The sequence below is a fragment of the Mauremys mutica genome, chromosome 2, assembly GCF_020497125.1.
Source record: "Mauremys mutica isolate MM-2020 ecotype Southern chromosome 2, ASM2049712v1, whole genome shotgun sequence".
NCBI classification, from domain to species: Eukaryota; Metazoa; Chordata; order Testudines; family Geoemydidae; genus Mauremys; species Mauremys mutica.
Window position 1 is genome coordinate 156,713,886 of NC_059073.1, and position 20,201 is coordinate 156,734,086.

At 42.7% G+C, this 20,201-nt stretch overlaps 1 protein-coding gene across 1 annotated transcript in view; it reads left to right on the top strand.

The window, feature by feature from the left end:
• The window catches only part of MYO10 (myosin X), a 246,042-nt gene that overhangs the window by 92,634 nt on the left and 133,207 nt on the right, over positions 1-20,201 (top strand). Inside the window, exon 4 of the mRNA XM_045006733.1 lies at positions 15,010-15,168. Within this exon, the coding sequence (XP_044862668.1) occupies positions 15,010-15,168 (159 nt within the window). The remainder of the gene's footprint in view (positions 1-15,009; positions 15,169-20,201) is intronic.

A 20,201-nucleotide genomic window follows, 5' to 3' on the forward strand; every position in this document is an offset into this window, starting at 1 on the left:
AAAAAGTTCTGATCAGACGTGCTGGAATGGCAGCTACAAAAATCAGGAGATTCTGAAGGCAGTCAGTAGATTGCACCTGAAATTAGGACATCCTTTCTACACTCAAAAGTTAAGTCAACCCAGCTTCGTCACTCAGGAGTGTAAAAAATCCACACCCCCTGAGTGATATAGTGAAGCCGACCTAATCCCCAGTGTAGACGGTACTAGGTTGACAGAAGAATTCTTCCATTGACTTAGCTACTGCCTCCCGGGGAGGTGGATTACCTAAAACGATGGGAGAACACCTCTCGTCACTGTAATGAATGTGTATGCTGAACCACTGCAGCTGTGCCACTGTAGCTTTTCAAGTGTAGACAGGCCCTTTGTCTTTTGGCCTCACCTAGTTTGTGAGGTATCAAGGGGTAGCCGTGTTAGTCTGGATCCACAAAAACAACAAGGTTTTTCTAGTTTTGTGAAGTCCTTTAGCATTTCTCTGAACTGAACGTTGGGAGCTGCATTATTGTTGTGTTGGGAGCAGAGGAGGTACTAAAACAGTGTAATCTGCTTAAAAGATAAATTCTCTACAAAACGTGGGATTTGTTTATCAATTAAACCATTTTTGTTGCGCAGGTGGGCAAAGGCTGAAACACCTTTACAAACAAATTTTATTCATTGAGGGCAAGATTGTCACTTGTCCTTTGGTGCTCCAGACAATAGGTCTGAGTGCTCCAGCTCCTGCCCCTCAGCCCAGATCACCACTCTGAGCATTAGGGGGAGAGTCTGTGGGTGGGGTGGGCTCAGGGAGTGAGCAGAGCCTCAGGCTTCATCCATCCCCAGTATTTACCAGTCAGTGGAGCTGGGTGGATGCAAGAGAGAGGATTCTGCTGTAAAGGGCTGTGCCAAAGTATTTCCTCTCCCCAGAAATAAGGGGGGAAACCAGGGGAAAAATTGTGGCTCTGAGTTGCAATTGCTTCTCAGGGTTTCATTTTTGGAGCAATGTAGCTCTGTACCTCCTTTACTCAGGTATAATAGCAATGTCTCAATCTAGGCTTTATATAATCAACACAGTTGAGGAGAACACGTTCCCACCCAAGGATCTTTCAGCCTGAATTAGACAGTCAATACATAGGGCTATATTATTGAACTGAAAAAATTCATTCATTGGTGGTACACCAGTGGTGGATTTGCCCAAGTAATATACCAGATAACCAGAGGATGGCCTGGACTCAAAGCATCATAGGTTTTTTTTTTCTCTGAACATGTTGTGTTTGTGTTGGTGGATTGTCTTTGGAAGGCTCTGTGGGGGGCAGCGTGTATGAAAGAGTGTGAACAGAGAGAGGGTGATCATTTAGCGCACTGGGAAGTGGCTAGGAAGAAGGCACAACAATGAGTCTGAGAAGGATCCAAAAGGGGCTCCCAGGAGGGAGTCTTGGGAGGAGCTTAGATCATGGTAGGCGTAGGAGGAAATGAGAGTAGGAATATAGGTGGGGCAGAACTGAGCAGTGCCTTGAAGGCCAAGGTAGTCAGTCAGTAGAGGATCTGCCTGGCGATGACGCATTGGTAACAGAAGAGGGGCAAAAGATTTTAGTAGAAGTGTTATGGCTGGAGCAGGGGAAGATTAGATGACTTTTCTGTGAGTGTCTGAAGTGACTGATAGGCAGTCTCCGGTGTTAATGAACCAGAAAACCCAAGTCTGGAAAGTGGAATCCACTCCTTGTCATCCATTGCTTTCCCTGCCCTGGAAGGAAGACTGAAACTATAAGTGGAGCTACCAAAGGGGATCAAAAGTAGCTGACAGGGGTTGAGTGGGTATTTCTTGGGGAAGTTGCCAGACCCAGTGCTGAGAGAAGCTGGCATCCGGGCTTGTATGAGAAGACTGTTAGAGGTGGTAAGGAGGAGCTGGTAGCTGGGATGGGAGGATGCTTCCCAGGGCAGATAAGGAGGAAGGGTTTTGAAATCCTGAAGCTGGTGGAGGGAGCAATCATCAAAGGCAGGACAAAACAGGAAGCAAGGCAGCAATGTGACAAAAATTGCTGGAAAAAACAGATGAGTTCCAGGTGATACATGCACATTACCGCACTTGTTGGGGCAAAGACCAATGTCAATCACAATGGTGCAGGGGCCCATTTAGGCGGAAGAAATATCCTTTTCTTGCTAACCAAACAGTGCTTGTTGAAGCGGCAAAGAGTTCTGTGGCACCTTATAGACTAACAAACGTATTGGAGCATGAGCTTTCATGGGTGAATACCCACTTTGTCGGATTCTTGTTGGTTGCCTTCAACAGAAAGAGTGACTGGAGAAAATGGAGGTAGAAAAAGAATGTTTACTCACCTTCTTGTAACTGTGTTTTTCTTTGAGATGTGTTGCTCATATCCATTCCAATGGACAAGAATGGACAAGAACAATGGTTACGAGAAGGTGAATAGCCGTTCTTCGAGTGATTGCTCATATTGATTCCAATTAGGTGACTCCTAAGGCTTACTAGTTGGTGGGGTTGGAGTTATGGAATTGCTGATTGGAGCATTGCTCTGCTGAAAGCTGCATAATCTGTGGCATGTTGGTCGATGGTGTAATGAGAGGTGAACGTATGCACCGAGGTCCAAGTCGCAGCCCTGCAGATTTCTTGGATCGTGACTTGGGCTAACTCATAGCACATGCGGATGCAGGACGTGATCCAGGAAGATATTCTTTGTGATGATACCGGGACTCCTTTCATCCAGTTAGCCACCACTACGAATAGCTGGTTTGACTTTCTGAACGGCTTAGTGTGTTCGATGTAGAAGGCTGGCGCTCGCTGAACATCCAGAGAGTGCAGCCTCTGCTCACGGTTACTGGCATGGGGCTTAGGAAAGAAAATGGGCAGATATATGTCTTGACTCATGTGAAAATGTGATGCAACTTTAGGAAGAGAGGCCTGGTGAGGCCGAAGTTGCACCTTATCCTTGTGGAAGACCGTGTAAGGTGGGTCAGAGGGAGGGCCTTCAACTCAGACACCCTGCATGCTGAGGTAATGGCGACCAGAAAAGCTACCTTGTATGATATATAGAAGAGGGAGCAAGTTGCTAGCAGTTTAAGTGGGGGGGGCCCATTAGTTTGGAGAGGACCAAGTTAAGGTCCCATGCAGGAACAGGCTGTCTAATCTGGGGATGGAGGTGTTCCAGGCCCTTGAGAAAACGACCCACCATGGGGTTGGCAAATACAGAGCATACAGATACTCCTGGCTGGAAGGCCGAAATAGCAGCGAGGTGTACCTTGATGGATGACCCTGCCAGGCCTTGTTGTTTTAAGTATAGGAGGTACTCTAGGATGAGTGGTATAGGCACCTGGATTGGAGTTGTGTGATGCTGGGCACAGTAGCAAGTGAACTTTTTCAACTTAGCTGGATACGTGGCCCTGGTGAATGGTTTCCTGCTGCCAAGTAGGACCTCCCTTACAGGTTCCGAGCACAGAAGTTCCATGGGGTTTAACCATGAAGCTTCCAGGCTGCGAGATGGAGAGACTTGAGGTCTGGGTAGAGCAGGCGACCGTGGTCCTGAGTGATCAGGTCGGGGTGAAGTGGCAATGCAGTTGGGGCGTCCACTGATAGTTCCAAGAGCATGGTGTACCAGTGTTGTTGAGGCCATGCTGGGACCACCAGGACTACTTCCGCTCTGTCCCTGCGGACCTGGAGAAGAACCTTGTGCACCAGCAGGAATGAGGGAAAGGTGTACAACAGGTGGCCTCCCCAGGGTAGTAGAAACGTGCCCATGACTGAGCCTGGGCTCTGATTCTGAAAGGAGAACATCGGGCACTTCTTGTTGCTGCGGGTGGGAAACAGTTTGACCTGGGGAAACCCCCACCTTTGGAAGATGGAGTGTATGACGACCGGACGGATGGACCACTCGTGATTGTGGAACGATCTGCTGAGGCTGTCTGCCAGGTTGTTCTGAGGCCCTGAATGATAGGATGCTTCCAGGTGAATGGAGTGGGCTATGCAGAAATCCCACAGCCTGAGGGCTTCTCGACACAAGGGGGAGAAATGGGCTGCACCCCGCTTGTTGATGTCCATCCTCACTGCCATGCACTGGCCTTGCAGCTGGGCCTAAAAAGTTTGCCATGCTAGACATACTACCCTGAGCTCCTTGATGTTGATATGAAGGGAGAGCTTGTCCTGCGACCATAGGCCCTGCGTTTGTAGATCTCCCAAATGCGCACCCTGACGCATCCGTTACCAGGGAGAAGGAGGGCTGGGGGCTGTTGAAGGAGACTCCTTCGCACCCATCTGAGGGTTGAGCCACCATTGGAGGGACTTGAGTATGTGCTCTGGTACAGTCGCTACTAAGTGCAGGTTGTCGCGAGTCTGATTGGTGCCGCGAGTCTGGTTGGTGCCGGGACTCCAAGCAGTATATTGTCCCTGATGGCGCCGAGGGGCAGAGCATTGTAGGCTTTCTGCGGGACAGTACCACATATGTGGCATTGGGGGCTTGGCGTGAAGAGCCGGGGATCACTGTGCCATCATGTCTATGAGGTCTTTCGTGGCCTCAAATGTGTCTGGGGTGGAAGGCAGTTGTACCTCCTCCGCCACTTGACATGGTGAGTCCAATTGCACCGGAGTCTACAGCTCCCTTTCATCCAAAGTCCTTCTGCGGTGCCATCTCCACCGCTGCCTGGGCATTATACACTGATGCACTCGGTGCCAGGTCCTGCTGCGCTGATGCTGGTTGCGGTCTAAGTGCCGCCTCCATGAGGAGCTGCTTCAGTCTAAAGTCCTGCTCCTTCTTCATTCTCGGGCAAAAACCTCCGCAAATCCTGCACTTATCCGCCTGATGTATTTCTCCCAAACACTTTAAGCAAGCGCCGTCGCCCATTGGCATAGGCTTGTTGCAGGACTTGCAGGGTTTGAATCCCTGGGACTTAGGTATGCCCTGAGTCCCCAGAGAGAGCATGGTCGGGTTAAAGGGGAACCCCCACTCCCGACAGCTAACTATTAACACTACACTAACTAATGACTAAACTAACTAAGGAAAACAAACACTAAAGTAAATAGAGCTAGGGAAAGGTAGAGAGCTTTGCTGAGCAAGATGCCACAGTTCTAGCGACCCACCGTCACTGGCGGTAAGAAGGAACTGAGGAGGTGCCGGGTTGGCAGGGTCATCTATAGAGCACTATGGAGGCGCCATTCCAGGGGGCTCTACAGCCCACCTGACGGGTGCTGCTAGGGGAAATACTTTCCAATGACTGTGCACGTGGCACGCACACACCTAATTGGAATGGATATGACCAACACATCTCGAAGAAAAACTCCATTTTGCAGTTAATCTCAAAAGAAATTAAATTATGGATTACAACGGCATTTGTTAAAGAAAAACTAGTCTTGGGCTCTAGTAGACTGTTTTGCCTGAGGATCATATTGTCCCATGTGGTAAAATAAATGTTAATAGAATGGAAGTTGAAGGTCAGGTTTCCAGTGGGAGGGGGAAAATAAGGAGGGGAGGATAAAGAATCAAACCACAGTGTTACAGTGGTGTGTAATCTTATTGAAACAAACGCTACAGAAATTTTAAATTCTCCACTTGCAGTTTGCTGCTTCCCTTTTGTGTTAAATTGTTTTGATTTCTAAGCACTCCTCTTCATCCCACGTTTTAAATATTTACATTCTATTTTATATAACTAGAAAAGATAAGATTTACAAAACATTTTTTTTTTTAATCTGTGGGTCCTTGAAGGACTTCTGGTAACTTAAATTTTTCTCCCTAGGATGTTGCATTCCACAGCTTGTAATGTGAGCTCATGGCCTCTGTTCCCCACTTGGACTCACGTCTAAAAAGATTTTGTAAGATTTATTACAATAGGTCTTTTAACTTCTAAACAGAGGGGAAACATGAATGATTACCCTCCATACAGACCAACAGCAGAGAATGCGTAAAGTTATTTTAAAGCGGATGTTCTGGCTGTAAGCAATTTACTGGAATTTCCCTACAAAAAATGTAATGATATTATTCTCTCTCTCAAATTGAAATTTGAAGGATGTTGTCCAGTTAAAATCCAGAACTTTATAAAATAATACAGACATTACCTGTGTTTTCTTTAAATAGAGATAAATTTAATAACAATTTTATAATCTAATTGTCAGTTATGCTTCTTGTTCACTTTTTGCACCCCACTCAGGGCTTATCCACATAGGAAGTTAAACCACTATAGTTATACCAGTATAACTGCCTGTGTAGACACTAAGGGTACGTCTACACTACGGGACTATTCCGAATTTGCATAAACCGGTTTTGTAAAACAGATTTTATAAAATCGAGTGCGCGCGGCCACCCTAAACACATTAAATCGGTGGTGTGCGTCCATGGTCCGAGGCTAGCGTCGATTTCTGGAGCGTTGCACTGTGGGTAGCTATTCCCTAGCTATCCCATAGTTCCCGCAGCCTCCCCCGCCCCTTGGAACTTCCGGGTTGAGATCCCAGTGCCTGATGGGGCAAAAATCATTGTCGCGGGTGGTTCTGGGTAAATGTCGTCAGTCACTCCTTCGTCTGGGAAAGCAACGGCAGACAAGCATTTCGCGCCTTTTTCCCCTGGATTGCCCTGGCAGATGCCATAGCATGGCAATCATGGAGCTTTTTTTGCCGTTTGTGACTCTCACCGTATGTGTACTAGATGCCGCTCACACAGGCGATTCAGCAGCGCTACACAGAAGCATGCTTTTGCTTTTGCATGACAGCAGAGATGGTTACTAGCCATATTGCACCATCCAAACCCTTCCATAAATTGGAACTGAGGATGATCATGGCTACCAGTCCTTTTGTACCATTTGCTGCTAGTGCCCCTGGTCAATCAGCCAGGGGCGCAAAAGCCAAGAGTGGTTACTAGCCATATTGTACCTTCCATCGTTTTGTACCATTGGCTGCTGTCATAAGTGCCCCTGGCCGATCAGCCAGGGGCGCAAAAGCAAAAATTGGGAATGACTCCCTGAGTCAATCCCTCCTTTTTGGTATCTAAAAATAGAATCAGTGCTGCCTAATATAGGCAAGTGTGCTAGAGAACCACCTGCTCTGTGTCAGAGCCCGCAGAAATTATTATCTGTATGCTATTCACAGGGGGTGCTCCTGTAACAACCCCACCTGTTGATTCCGTTCTTCCCCCAGCCTTTCTTGGCTACCGTAGCATTGTCCCCCCACTTGTGTGATGAATTAATAAAGAATGCAGGAATAAGACACACTGACTTGTTAGTGAGAAATGAGTGGAAGGCAGCCTCCAGCTGCTATGATAGTCCAGACAGGACATTAAGCAGTGTGTAGGAGAGAAGCCCAGCATCCCACTGCTAGTCCAGGGGCAACTGAATCTTTTCTTTACACATGAAGGGTGGGGGCTGATGGAGCTCAGCCCCCTGTTGCTATGATGAGGATGGTTACCAGCCATATTGCACCATCCATCCACCAGAAAAAATTAGGGCCAATAGGCTGATGACAAGGATGGTTACCAGTCCTTTTGTACCATCAGCTGAGGCTGATGATGAGGATGGATTTCCATCTTTTTGCACGATCAGCTTATGCTGATGATGAGGATGGATTTCCATCATTTTGTACCATCAGCCGCCCATGACGGGGGGGGGAGCAAGGATGTTGGTGTTGAGTGCTGCACTATCGCGTCTATCTGCAGCATTCAGTAAAGATAGGGTGACATGTAAAAGAGTCAGAGGATTGTTTTACCTTTCGCTTCTGGGGGTGGGTGGGGGGTGGGTGAGTAGATTGCCAAGCTATGCCCTGACCCGCGGGCACTGTGTTTGACCCTAGAAGCATTTGGAGCTCAGCCAAGAATGCAAATAATTTTAGGAGGCTGCAGGAACTGTGGGATAGCTTCAGTCCTCCAGTCCATGCGCATCCATTTGATTCTTTGGCTTTCCGTTACGCTTGTCACGCTGCAGTGCGCTGAGTCCCTGCTATGGCGTCTGTCTGGAGATTTTTAAAAAAGGATTCTGAATTTCATCTTCTGTAACGGAGCGCTGATAGAACGGATAGAACGGATTTGCCTGCCCTTACAGCGATCACATCCGCATGGTCCATGCGGGAGCTCTTTTTTTTATTTTGATTTCGGACTGCATCGCCACCCGTGCTGATCGGAGCTCCACGCTGGGCAAACAGGAAATATTCAAAAGTTCGCGGGGCTTTTCCTGTTTACCTGGCCAGTGCATCCGAGTTGAGAATGCTGTCCAGAGCGGTCAGTGGTGCACTGTGGGATAGCTCCCGGAGGCCAATACCGTCGATTGCGGCCACACTAACCCTATTCCGATATGTTAATACCGATATTAGCGCTACTCCTCTCGTCGGGCAGGAGTACAGAAACCGATTTAAAGAGCCATTAAAATCGATATAAGGTGCCTCCTAGTGTGGACGGTTGTGGCGTTAAATCGGTTTTAGGCTCCTAAAACCGATTTAAACGCCTAGTGTAGACCAGGCCTAAAACAACAAGGAGTCAGTCTGGTGGCACCTTAAAGACTAACATATATTTGGGCATAAGCTTTCGAGGGTAAAAAACCTCACTTCTTCAGATGCATGGAGAGAAAGTTACAGATGCAGGCATTATATAATGACACTCTTAAACATCCTTATTCCGCTTTAGCTAACACTGTTTCCAAAGCAACATAAGCTAAATAAAAAATGGCACTCGTATCAGGATAAGAGTTCCTACCTAGGGACTTATACAGGTATAACTATAGTTTATATTTATGCCTTACTTTATACTGGTATAACTTCCCATATGGATATGCCCTCCGTTTGAGCAATGAAAGGGGGAGGCCTGTCAGTTTCCCTTTTGTTTATAGTTAAATTCATTTTCTGGCTTCCATGCATTAACAAGTTGTTGTAGGTCGTGGGTTGCATACACTTCAGGGAAATGTTTATTATCAAATGTTTCTGTAACAGTAACTTCTGTAAAACTCACTTTCTCTGCCCTACACCTCTTTGAATTTTAGATCTAAACTATAGTACTTTACAATAACCTTCTAATTGTATAAATTCACATAATTCAAATGAAAGTTCCTTTCTTGCACATATGAATTTCAGTAGGGTCTCCCATAGCATTATATATGCAGCCTATGTACTCAACAAAATAATATAGATGTACATTTCAGATGCACAGAAAGTTGCAGTTTAAGTAGATCAGAATGGCAGTACAGAAAAATGTTCAGCTCCTGTACTTTATCCCGCATAAAAACACTTGAGTGTATTTCCACACCACAACACAGATCCCAAAAAACAATGGCATCCTAAATTAAGCCAACTTTTATGCCTGACTTAACACCAGTCTCCAGCTGCCATCGTGATAGTAAACGACACCAGCACATTAATACCCCCCCCCCCCCCCGCTTTAACCGATTTTCAGTTCAACACTGTCACCAACACCAGAACTGGAGGGAGGGAGAATTCATGTTCCCCGGAGATTATTTTTCATGCCTGCAGAATCTATTCTGCTGGGGAGGCACTGAAATTACACCTTTTACCCACCAGGGTCTGCTGTAGCTCCAGAAGAGAGGGCAGCTGGCTCACTGCCAGAGCAGCTGGCCGCAGAGAGGGAGGGGTCATTTTGGCCTTGTGTCCCCCTCCTCCACTTGTACAAAGTTTCCAGTTCCTTTGGTCACCACCCTGAGTGCTGGATATTTCTGCTAAAATGATCAGTGCTGAAATAGTCGTAAACAGTGTTGACATTTAAATTGTAATTGCCCACGCCCAGTGGGATTGCTGGCGTGCTGCATCTGAACCATATGAGGTCCTACTAGTCAGTGAGTTTTTCCTGTCCCACACTCCGTGCTGGGAGTCACTTTGACTCAAAGCAAGTATAAATAAAAAGAGAATGACGGAATGAGTGAGCGTGTGGAGGCAGGGATACTACTTGCATGGCATGCCAATAACAGTGATGTCAGCAGGAGACAGAGCCTAAAGCCCTCAGATTGGGCCCCTAGTGTCTATACATTGAGTTACAAGTTAATTCCGCTACTATCATGTTTTTCCATTAGTTCTTGGTTCTAAGGGCCTATTTGTTACTAAAGAGAAATTGAGGCAGTGATTTTTTTTAAAGGTAATGATTAATGAAAAAAGATTCCTCACTATTTTCATTAGAGATTAATCACTGTGCAAAATAAAGTGGTATACTGCACATAAAGAAACAGGGAGGGGCAAACTAGTGGAGATTTTTAATGTTCCTTTAAAACGCGTCCTTTGAATAGTTTAATTATAACGTTACACTTCAAATGCATGGCTTTTTTTTACTTTTAATAATTTGTCAATGAATTTATGAGTAGGTTTAAAAAAAGGCATGATAACTTAAAATAGTCGAACAGCACATTCTAAATGCCAGGGATATATGTAATTCATAAAAGCATGACTTCTAATCATATCACAAACCCAGCCTTCATGTTCGCTCTTGAACAAAAGGGGTTCTCAAACTTTTTCATGGTGCGGAACCCCTCCCCCCCCCAGTACATAACATCCCTGCATCACAGGAATGGCTTATTCGGAAAGTCATTCCTAGTAAAATGTGAGCATTGCTGTGATGCCCATATCTTTGTACATCCCCTTGAAGTACTTGCATACCATTACAGAATGGGGGAGGGATAGCTCAGTGGTTTGAGCATTGGCCTGCTAAACCCAGGATTGTGAGCTCAATCCTTGAGGGGGCCACTTAGGGATCTGGGGCAAAATCAGTACTTGGCTCTGCTAGTAAAGGCAGAGGGCTGGACTTGATGACCTCTCAGGGTCCCTTCCGGTTCTGTGAGATAGGTATATCTCCATATAGTGAATTCCCCTTTCTAGCTGTCACTTCCTTAGCTGACCACATTCCTTGTGTGACCTTGCTTCCACCCCCTCACAAAATCATTCCTTGTGTGACCTTGCTTCCACCCCCTCAATCATTTCCTGTTGTCTGTACTACTTCCAAAAGGTGGGTATAGTTTTCGCACTCAATACCCAGAACTGCATGTGTTATTTCATGGGAGGCCTGGCAAATGGAAGGCTTCAGATGGTACTAGCCTTGAGTGGGTTTTTATTTATTTATTTAAGCACTGGGTGTTTGGTCTGCTTTCAAGTGAAATCAGTGGAACTTTACCATTGACTCAGAGGGAGTAAAGTTAGGCCAACAATAAGCATGTTTGAGAATCCTATCTACTATGTCCCTAGAGTTCTAAACAGAAGTGAGTCAGAAAGCTGAGGTGTGGGGTCATCTCGTGCCCACTTCTCTTGCAAGCTTTGATGAAATCAGGGCAGATTATCCACTGTTTTAATCTCACCTTTCTTCATTCCCTCTCCCCCTCTCTGCCTATGTCACCCTCTTGCTAACGTTAACATTTATCTAATGATCCCTGTTCATCCATGTAACATTCAGTATTTTTAGCTGAGAGAAGTCTAACATAGTGGCCTGTATTGACCTGCCTTCAGTCATATTTTCCCCCTTCTCTAAGTTTGGCACTAAACCAGTTTTCCTCCAGTCCTCAGGTGTGTGTGCTCTGTTTTTAGCAATTTAATGGTATCTGGGGATTTGGCAGTTCCCTTCTAAATTCCTTTAGAACCCTGGAGTGTTCATGCTTGTTTTTCTTTCACACTATGTTCCCTCCTGACCATAGTTCACAAACAGTCTTCTCCTCACTATTGTCTGGTCAATAGTCACCTCTATCTTTGCTTTATCTATGGCGTGTTTACCTCTGCAGGCTAGTCATTAAGCATTTCTGAGTGTCACTGTCCTCACCAGGTGGGGTGCCCTTTACTCCTTTAGAGGGACCTGTTTTCTTCTTGTGTATTTTCAGAGCATTTGTTTCCTTTCCAGTTATTCCACACTCTGTGTTCCCTTCTATTTTAACCTCAAACTGATTTTCTTGCAAGATTGAACCTTCCGATTGTATTCCAGTTTTGCTGCCTCTCCCCACTCCATGGTAATTTTTAGACCTCTTACTTTTATTTTGCATACCCTCTCTTCCTTAGGATTTAATTCATAGCTTCCCTATGCATTCAGCATGTACAAATTATCTTCCTGGTATATTTATATCTTGAGAGGAAAGCATTTTTGCTGAGTCCTCATCTAGTGCTGTCTTAAATTTTGTTCCAACTTTCCTGTGTGTTTTGTGTGACCCTGCGATACCGCTGCCAGTTCAGAGAGGGTGCCAGGTTCTGTGTTCTGCCAAAGTTTGATCTTTTAAAGTACAGAAATCTGCTTGTTCATCTTCCTCTTCTTGTGCTTGCATCGGTTCTGTAACCTGTCATGGTGTTGTAGTCACCCCACCCCGAGGGGTTTCCTGTGCTACAGTATCTCAGACTGTGACCTTCTAATTAGTCCTTGCAAGGTTTAAGGTTGTTTTGTTTTTTTTTCACCCTTGTTTCATTCCTTTATTTATTACTCATGCTAATAGTGTTTGTGCTTAACTATTCAGGAACTCCCTGCTCACCTGCGTGACCTGCCTGGATTCCGAGGCAGGAATATGAAGGAAATTGAAATCCCCTAAAAATAAATGCCCCCTTTTAAAAGTGTTTTTTGTCTATTTCCTTGGCTAGTGCTTACTCCCTTTACATGACCCATACCCTACAGGAAGCTGACTTCACACACACTTTTTTTTTCTTTTTGGCTTCTTAACCCTTCTCAACAGAACCCATTTTGTTTTAATTTCATCTCTTTCCTCTTTGATAGCCTCTGCTCAAGTTGCTTATTTCTCTCATATAATGCTATCACTCTTCAGTCATTTCCTACCCCCTCCACCCCTCTTCTTTTTGTCTGTTCCCTGCCCATGATGTTCTTCCTTCTATCCTGTTCCTTTTGCTTTCCCACCATACGTCTTGTATTTATTAATTAATTTAGTAATACATTTACTCTGTTTGATATTGTGATAGAGTTTAAGGCTAGAGGGAACCACCAGGTCATCTAGTCTGACCTCCTGTTTATCACAGGCCACCAACATTACCCAGTGCCTGAAAACTAAACCCAGCAACCAAAATTAGACCAAAGTTTTACAGCCCACAGGAGACTAGACTGTTATGTGCCACAGGCAGAGAATAGGAGGGACCGAGGTGCACCAGTGCCCAAGGCCCCAGCAATGGCAAGGAAATTGTGCCTGGCTCTGTTTCCAGACTCTGTTCTTTTTGTATGATTTAGTCTTAGGGACTCTAAAAATGTTTGCAGGCCACAGATTTGTTGTGACTTCATTTACTTTTCTCTGACCCAGCTTTCCTCCTGCCCATTCTCTCCCTCCCACCATTGCCTGGTTTAATTCCCTTCCCCTCCTATTTAGCCATTCCAAACAACTTCAATCTTCCCTGATCAAGTGTTTTTCTTGTCTTCTATATCCAACAGTTCTCCCTGCAGAACACTGTCCAGGGCCTCCAGAAGCTGAACCTTCATTTGCCCTCAGTTAACCATGCATCTTCTGGATCAGCCTGGGTCTTTGTGAATGTGCCTGCAGTACTGAGAGCTTTTGGAAGTCTGCCACTTTTGTTAGAATTGTAAAGTTTTCTGAATTCTTCCTTCTCTTCCACACTATTTGTTCCAATATGAATAATAGCTAGTGGTTGTTCTCATACTTTCTGCCACAAACCTGCGCTCCATCCACATGATTTTTAATGGACTTCCCAAAAGGCCTATTATTCTGATAATGATCCTGAATACTAAATTTCTTCAGCGTTACAACCTGTTTCTGCCTTCCGTTCAGTCTGTAACTGATCTTGGTCTCCTTCCTCCCTCTGGTTCTGTTGTAGCAGTGACATGGTTTTCACTGTTTTACTATGTCTAGTAGTGGAGGCCTCTTTTTTTGCGGAGTGGCTTCCTATAATTCTGAACATTACTGCACCTGTTCAGCTCCTCATTAGAAAAACTATGTTCAGTGTTTTTCTCTGAAAATATTTGGGTTTTAGAAGTTTTTTCTTTTCCTGAGAAAACTTGGCATCTTGCACCGTATTGTTCCAATCTCCAGTAACATGCAATTCGTAGCCCACATAGGCAACTCTGAAATGTTCACAACTAGTTAGACTGCCAGTTATCACAATCTTTAAATCGGAAGATAGCTTTATAAATATTATTTCAGAAGGCTTTGGAAGATTTTTTTTTATGTACCACATTATTAAAATCTCTGCATTACCCCAGTGTTTGGATTTCTCAGTTTTTAAGGGTGATTGTTACCAGTGAATAAGATTGCCAAGTAGAGTTGGCTATATAAATAAAAAAGCAACTCCTACAGAAATTATTTTTATGATATATTCAGTGTATATAGAGGTTAGCTGCCAGGAATGTGAATTAAAAAAGAAACAGGAAACTGAATTCCAAAGATATTAGAATCCTTGGTAATGATTTTGTCACAAGAACCCATACAAGGTGATTTACTTGGATTCTGTATGTAAATATCTTCCAAGCAGATCTTTAGAACAACTGTATGGAAAATGCATGAACTCATTTAATGAGTAAATACTCTAATTGTGTTTTGTCCAATGCATTTTCATCACAGTCTGACACCTGCTCTTGAAAGGTCGCACCACATGGTACTTAACCTGCACATTAATGTTGGATTAATGACCTAACATGTCATTGATCCTGATCATAGCGTACATTGGAAAGATTTAAATGAGTGTTGGACCAAGCCCATAAATGTTTACTTTGCTAGCAATGATTGAATCAATCATTTTTTTATTTCTGACACTTGTTACTGCAAAACATGTTTCTTTCCCAGTGTAATTTCACTGAAATCAGTAGCGTTAACATTAGAGAGAAATTTGTTCTGGTAAATGAAGTCCTAAATAGTGCAGTGTGCAATGATGGGTCTCTATTCACCTCAAACTGAACTACCGTCCTCTGACTACACATTATGTAGTTAATAGTAACCTCAGGAGTAGTTTTTTCCTGTGCAGGTCTACAAGACTTATGTCTCCCATAAATCCTCAAAATAGGTATAAATTGGACGGACGTGGTGAAGGTGCTTTGTTTTGACCCTCTGAATTTCACCTCTGTCCAGTTTATCAGCTTGAACAATACTTTCTTGTATAGCCATGATACTTTAATGCACCGCCTGTTTTTCCTCCTTCAGGTATTCACTTACAAACAGAGTACAATCACGCACCAAAAAGTAACGGCTATGCATCAAACAAGTGTGGAGAGTGTGGAAGACATGGCAGCGCTCGTAGACCTCCATGAGGGCTCCATCATGCACAACTTATTCCAGCGATATCAGCAAAATAAAATCTATGTAAGTATCTTCTGAAACAAAAACCATGAAGAATGTTTTCCTGCATGTAACAGCAATATTTTACACTGATCTAGCACCTCCCATCCCCTAAGTTCTTCAAACTATATACATGCATAGGACTGAAATGAATCAATCTATGTGTTGGAGGATGACTTTCCACCAGAAAAAAATGGAGGGAAAGTTTGGTCAAGGGCTTCAGGGAAACCCCTGCTGATGAGAGAAGTGCAATGGAATCTTTGTCTATGAAAATCAGACATGATACTGATTTTTAAGGTCTTCCTTTTTTTATTCGTTAAAATATGTTGGGACAAGACAGGAGAGCAAAGATGTTTGTTTGTTTGTTTGTTTGTTTGTTTGTTTGTTTGTTTGTTTGTTTGTTTGTTTGTTTGTTTGTTTGTTTGTTTGTTTGTTTGTATATACTGCAACAGATGAAGTTGTGAGAAGATTGTCTGAGAGGACACAATGGAACAGTGCTTCTCAACTTTTTCCATACTGAGTCCCTCTCTGGGGATCCCATCTGGCCAGGATCTAGCTGAGACCTTTCTCCCATTCTTCAATATGGGTAGGACAGGGTGGTTATCATGATGCCACAGGTGGAGAGCCCATGCCATAGAAATTGGTCAGGTTCAGGAGCTTACATCAGTGGAAGCAGCTGGGTGCTCAGGGCCTCTGAAAATAAGACCATTAGTCTACATGGAGTTTTATTTTTCTTGACTTTATATTACTCACTTCTGTGGCTACTAGAGTTTAAATTTTACTTTTTAGCACCAATGTTGATCCCAATCTAACATTATTGTGAGCAACATATGGAGAACAATAATGGCTCCTGTAGGCTTTTTTTATTCTTATTTTTCATTTTGTAATAAAGTGCAATAAAATAATTTGACATGCAGAAAAATGTAATTTAGCCTAATTTTTTTTTCCAATTTCTTGAACTAGCCAGCATAATGTTATTTTCTGCCAAGGTCCATCTCTTATAAACAAATAGGCTGAATTTAAGTAAACACATATTTAAAATCCAAACAACCATCACCTTTAGGGAATTTGATTATCCACCACAAAGAAACACAAAGGGGCACAAACCTGTTCTTGTTCCGTTACATGTTGCTGCCAAAAGAATAGTCAGTGATGATGATCTTAAATTTTGAGCTTGTCTTTTTTTAATATGTTTTGTGAGGTCCTCATAATTTTTATTAGGGCTGTCAAGTGATTAAAAAAATTAATCGTGATTAATCGCACTATTAATAATAGAACACCATTTATTTAAATATTTTTGGATGTTTTCTACATTTTCAAATATATTGCTTTCAATTACAACACAGAATAGAAAGTGTACAGTGCTAACTTTATATTTATTTTTTATTACAAGTATTTGCACTGTAAAAAAACAAAAGAAATAGTGTTTTTCAGTTCATCTAATACAAGCACTGTTGTGCAATCTCTTTATCATGAAAGTTGAACTTAGAAATATAGAATTATGTACAAAAAATACCTGCAATCAAAAATAAAACAATGTAAAATTTTAGCGCCTGCAAGTCCACTCAGTCCTACTTCTTGTTCAGCCAATCACTCAGACAAACAAGTTTGGTTACAATTTTCAGGAGATAATGCTGCCAGCTTCTTGTTTACAGTGTCACCTGAAAGTGAGAACAGGCGTTCTGATAGCACTGTTGTAGCCGGCGTCGCAAGATATTTATGTGCCAGATGTGCTAAAGATTCATATGTCCCTTTGTGCTTCAACCACCATTCCAGGGGACACGTGTCCATGCTGATGATGGGTTCTGCTCAATGACAATCCAAAACAGCTTTCTTTTTTGTTGTTTCGGGTTCTGTAGTTTCTGCATCGTAGTGTTGCTCTATTAAGACTTCTGAAAGCATTCTCCACACCTCATCCCTCTCAGATTTTTGGAAGGCACTTCAGATTCTTAAACCTTGGGTCAAGCGCTGTAGATATCTTTAGAAATCTCACATGAGTACCTTCTTTGCGTTTTTTCAAATCTGCAGTGAAAGTGTTCTTAAAATGAACTACATATGCTGAGTCATCATCCGAGACTGCTATAACATGAAATATATGGCAGAATGCAGATAAAACAGAGCAGGGGACATACAATTCTCCCCCAAGGAGTTTAATGACAAATTTAATTGACACATTTCTTTTAACAAGTGTCATCAGCATGGAAGCATGTCCTCTGGAATGGTGGCCGAAGCATGAAGGGGCATACGAATTTTTAGCATATCTGGCACATAAATACCTTGCAGTGCCCACTCAAAAGTTCTCATTTTCTGTTGACATTGTAAATAAGAAGAGTACAGCATTATCTCCTGTAAATGTAAATAAACTTCATTGGCTAAACAAGAAGTAGGACAGACTGGACTTGTAGGCGCTGAAGTTTTACATTGTTTTGTTTTTGAGTGCAGCTATGTAACAAAAAAAATTTCTAAATTTGTAAACTGCACTTTCATGACAAAGAGATTGCAGTACAGTACTTGTATGAGGTGAATTGAAAAATATGATTTTTTTGTTTATATTTTTTACAGTGCAAATATTTAGAATAAAAAAGCATATACACTTTGATTTCAATTACAGCCTAGAATACAATATATATGCAAATGTAGAAAAACATCCAAAATATTTAATTAATTTCAATTGGTATTCTATTGTTTAACAGTGCGATTAAAAGTGTGATTAATCACGATTACATTTTAAAATCACGATTCTTTTTTTGAGTTAATCGCATGAATGAACTGCGATTAATCGACAGCCCTAATTTTTACATTTTTTTCCTCAAATGAACCATTTTCTCTAACAAAATAAAATAAAATAAAAATCAATAAATAAAAAATCAATGCTGATAGCTCAGCATACATGAACTACTTCCTTTGCATGCACAGAGTTGAAGAAATTAGTGAAACACGTTTCAGGCTTCCTTGGGATTTATTTATTTTAAGAGTAAAACTACCTATACATTTCCCAGTGCGTAGACAGGCTGACATTTAGATTCTGCCTTTTTTTTTAAGGGAATAAAAGCCCTTGTGGAGAATCAAGAAACAAGCTATATTTACAGAGCTGTGTTCTAGCTTGTTCCCTGTCTTGTCATGGCAACTCATGGATCTCTCTAATATTCTGGTGATGAGTGCAGTATAAATTCCTAGACAGACAGATTTGTGTTCTGTTGCTGGTGACGTGGCACCTTCAGTTGCTGATGCTGCTCATTGTCCCTGCGATATTGTTGATTTTACCGTTTGGGTCCACTGTGTCGTCATCTCACAAAACCCAGGCTCATTCAAATACAATGCAGTGAAATTTGTATTCAAGCAACCCACTTGGCCTACATATGCGACCAGAGTCTGATATAGGAAACAGTTCTATTCCACCCCCGCTAGAGCACTATCGCAGTGCTGAGGGTGATGCAGTAATGGGATAAGGGCTCCAGGAGTGGTGGCACTTCAGATAGCAAAAGATGCAGCCTGAAATTTTTTGTCACTGGGAGTGGCCAGTCATAAGGTGGATACTGTATGCACAAATCAGAGCTATTGAACCAGTAGGGACAGTGCAATGATACGTTACTGGGATAAAGCCAAAATTTGATAGAGGGGGAAAGGTTAGATTAGGTTCACTTAACATTTGCCAAATGTTTTCATACAGCTCAAGGGATAAGCTTCATTGTCATTCTCGCTTTGCACTGGATTGTTCCTTGCACAGAGCACACAAGGAACTTCCCCCTTACATTGAAGTTCTTTCTACCAGGGCCAGAGGCAACCATAGCCTTCCTCCATGTCCCTCTTCCCTACTGGGTCAGGAAGGGTATGGAGCCATTAACCTGACTCCCTGCCACTAGCCCACAGAGGTGGCTGGCCAACAGGAGCATAATGAACTGTTGGGAAATCAGCAAGGAATTGTGCCTCTCTAAGCACTGTCCTCTTCCTGGGGTGAGCTGTCTCCGGACCACACCCTATCACAGGCCATTGTGCAAATGCCACAACCTGGCCTTTAGCTTGTAGATCTGTTGTGGTCTCCCTGCTACCTTTATTTTTTTTCTGTGGAAGAATGTATATTCATTGAGTAAAGTTTAATGTATGTACCTTTTTTTTAAAAAGCAGCATACAAATTATATTTAAAGTAATACAGACATTATGATGTTTTTAAAAAACCTTCTGGCTCCCATGGCAATGATACTAGGAAGGAGCTTGATACTCATCATAGTGAGTGCAGTGTAATGCTGTATATTTACTTGTTTGTTATAACATCCTTGTTTATACAGCAAAATGTCATGATCTGAATGCAGTCCACTAATTTCTAAATTGTATGTGGAAAGGCTTGTGAAGATTATCTGTGAAATTACAAAGGAGAATAAATAGATATAGATATTGTGGAGAGAAAAGTTAACATTGTTGCTTTCCAATGAAAACATTTTAAATGTAGCTCTTTTCTCTTGATAATCTATTTGTTCTAAACAGTAGTTTTTCTTTCCTGTATTAAAACGCTCTTATTCCTGCAGAGAAGACATAGGTAAATATCTGAAGATTTATGTACAATTTCAGTTTGCAATTCACTTCAGTTAATTACGCCTTTTATGCCTTTTTGTCTGGCATAATGAGACCTTTATCCTTAAACCTGCCATTATTTCCTTATTATCGTAAAGATATTTGCCATGGATGCCACAGTTTATCAGGCTCCTCATTGATTTGCTTAGCCTCAGCCAGCAACTCCAGCAGTGAAGACCAGTGTAAAGTATAAGCCTTATTGTTTTTCCCCTCTTCCATTCAGGGAATGCTGGGCTATAAGAAACTTCTGCACTATCAGAAACTCGTCTAAATCTGTAGTCAATATTCTGAAGCAGACTGAGGCTGGAAGAGATAATAAACTCCATTCTAATTTGAGTTGAACCATTTTGACGTCTCTGCGCCTCCTTTATTTAGGATGTATTTTGTTTTGGAGGAAGTTATCTAAGGAAAGGGACAGTCTTCTTAGCTCTTCTGTAGCCTTTCTTGTGGACGTCTCTCCAAAGAGGTGTGCTATGGGTTGTGCTCTA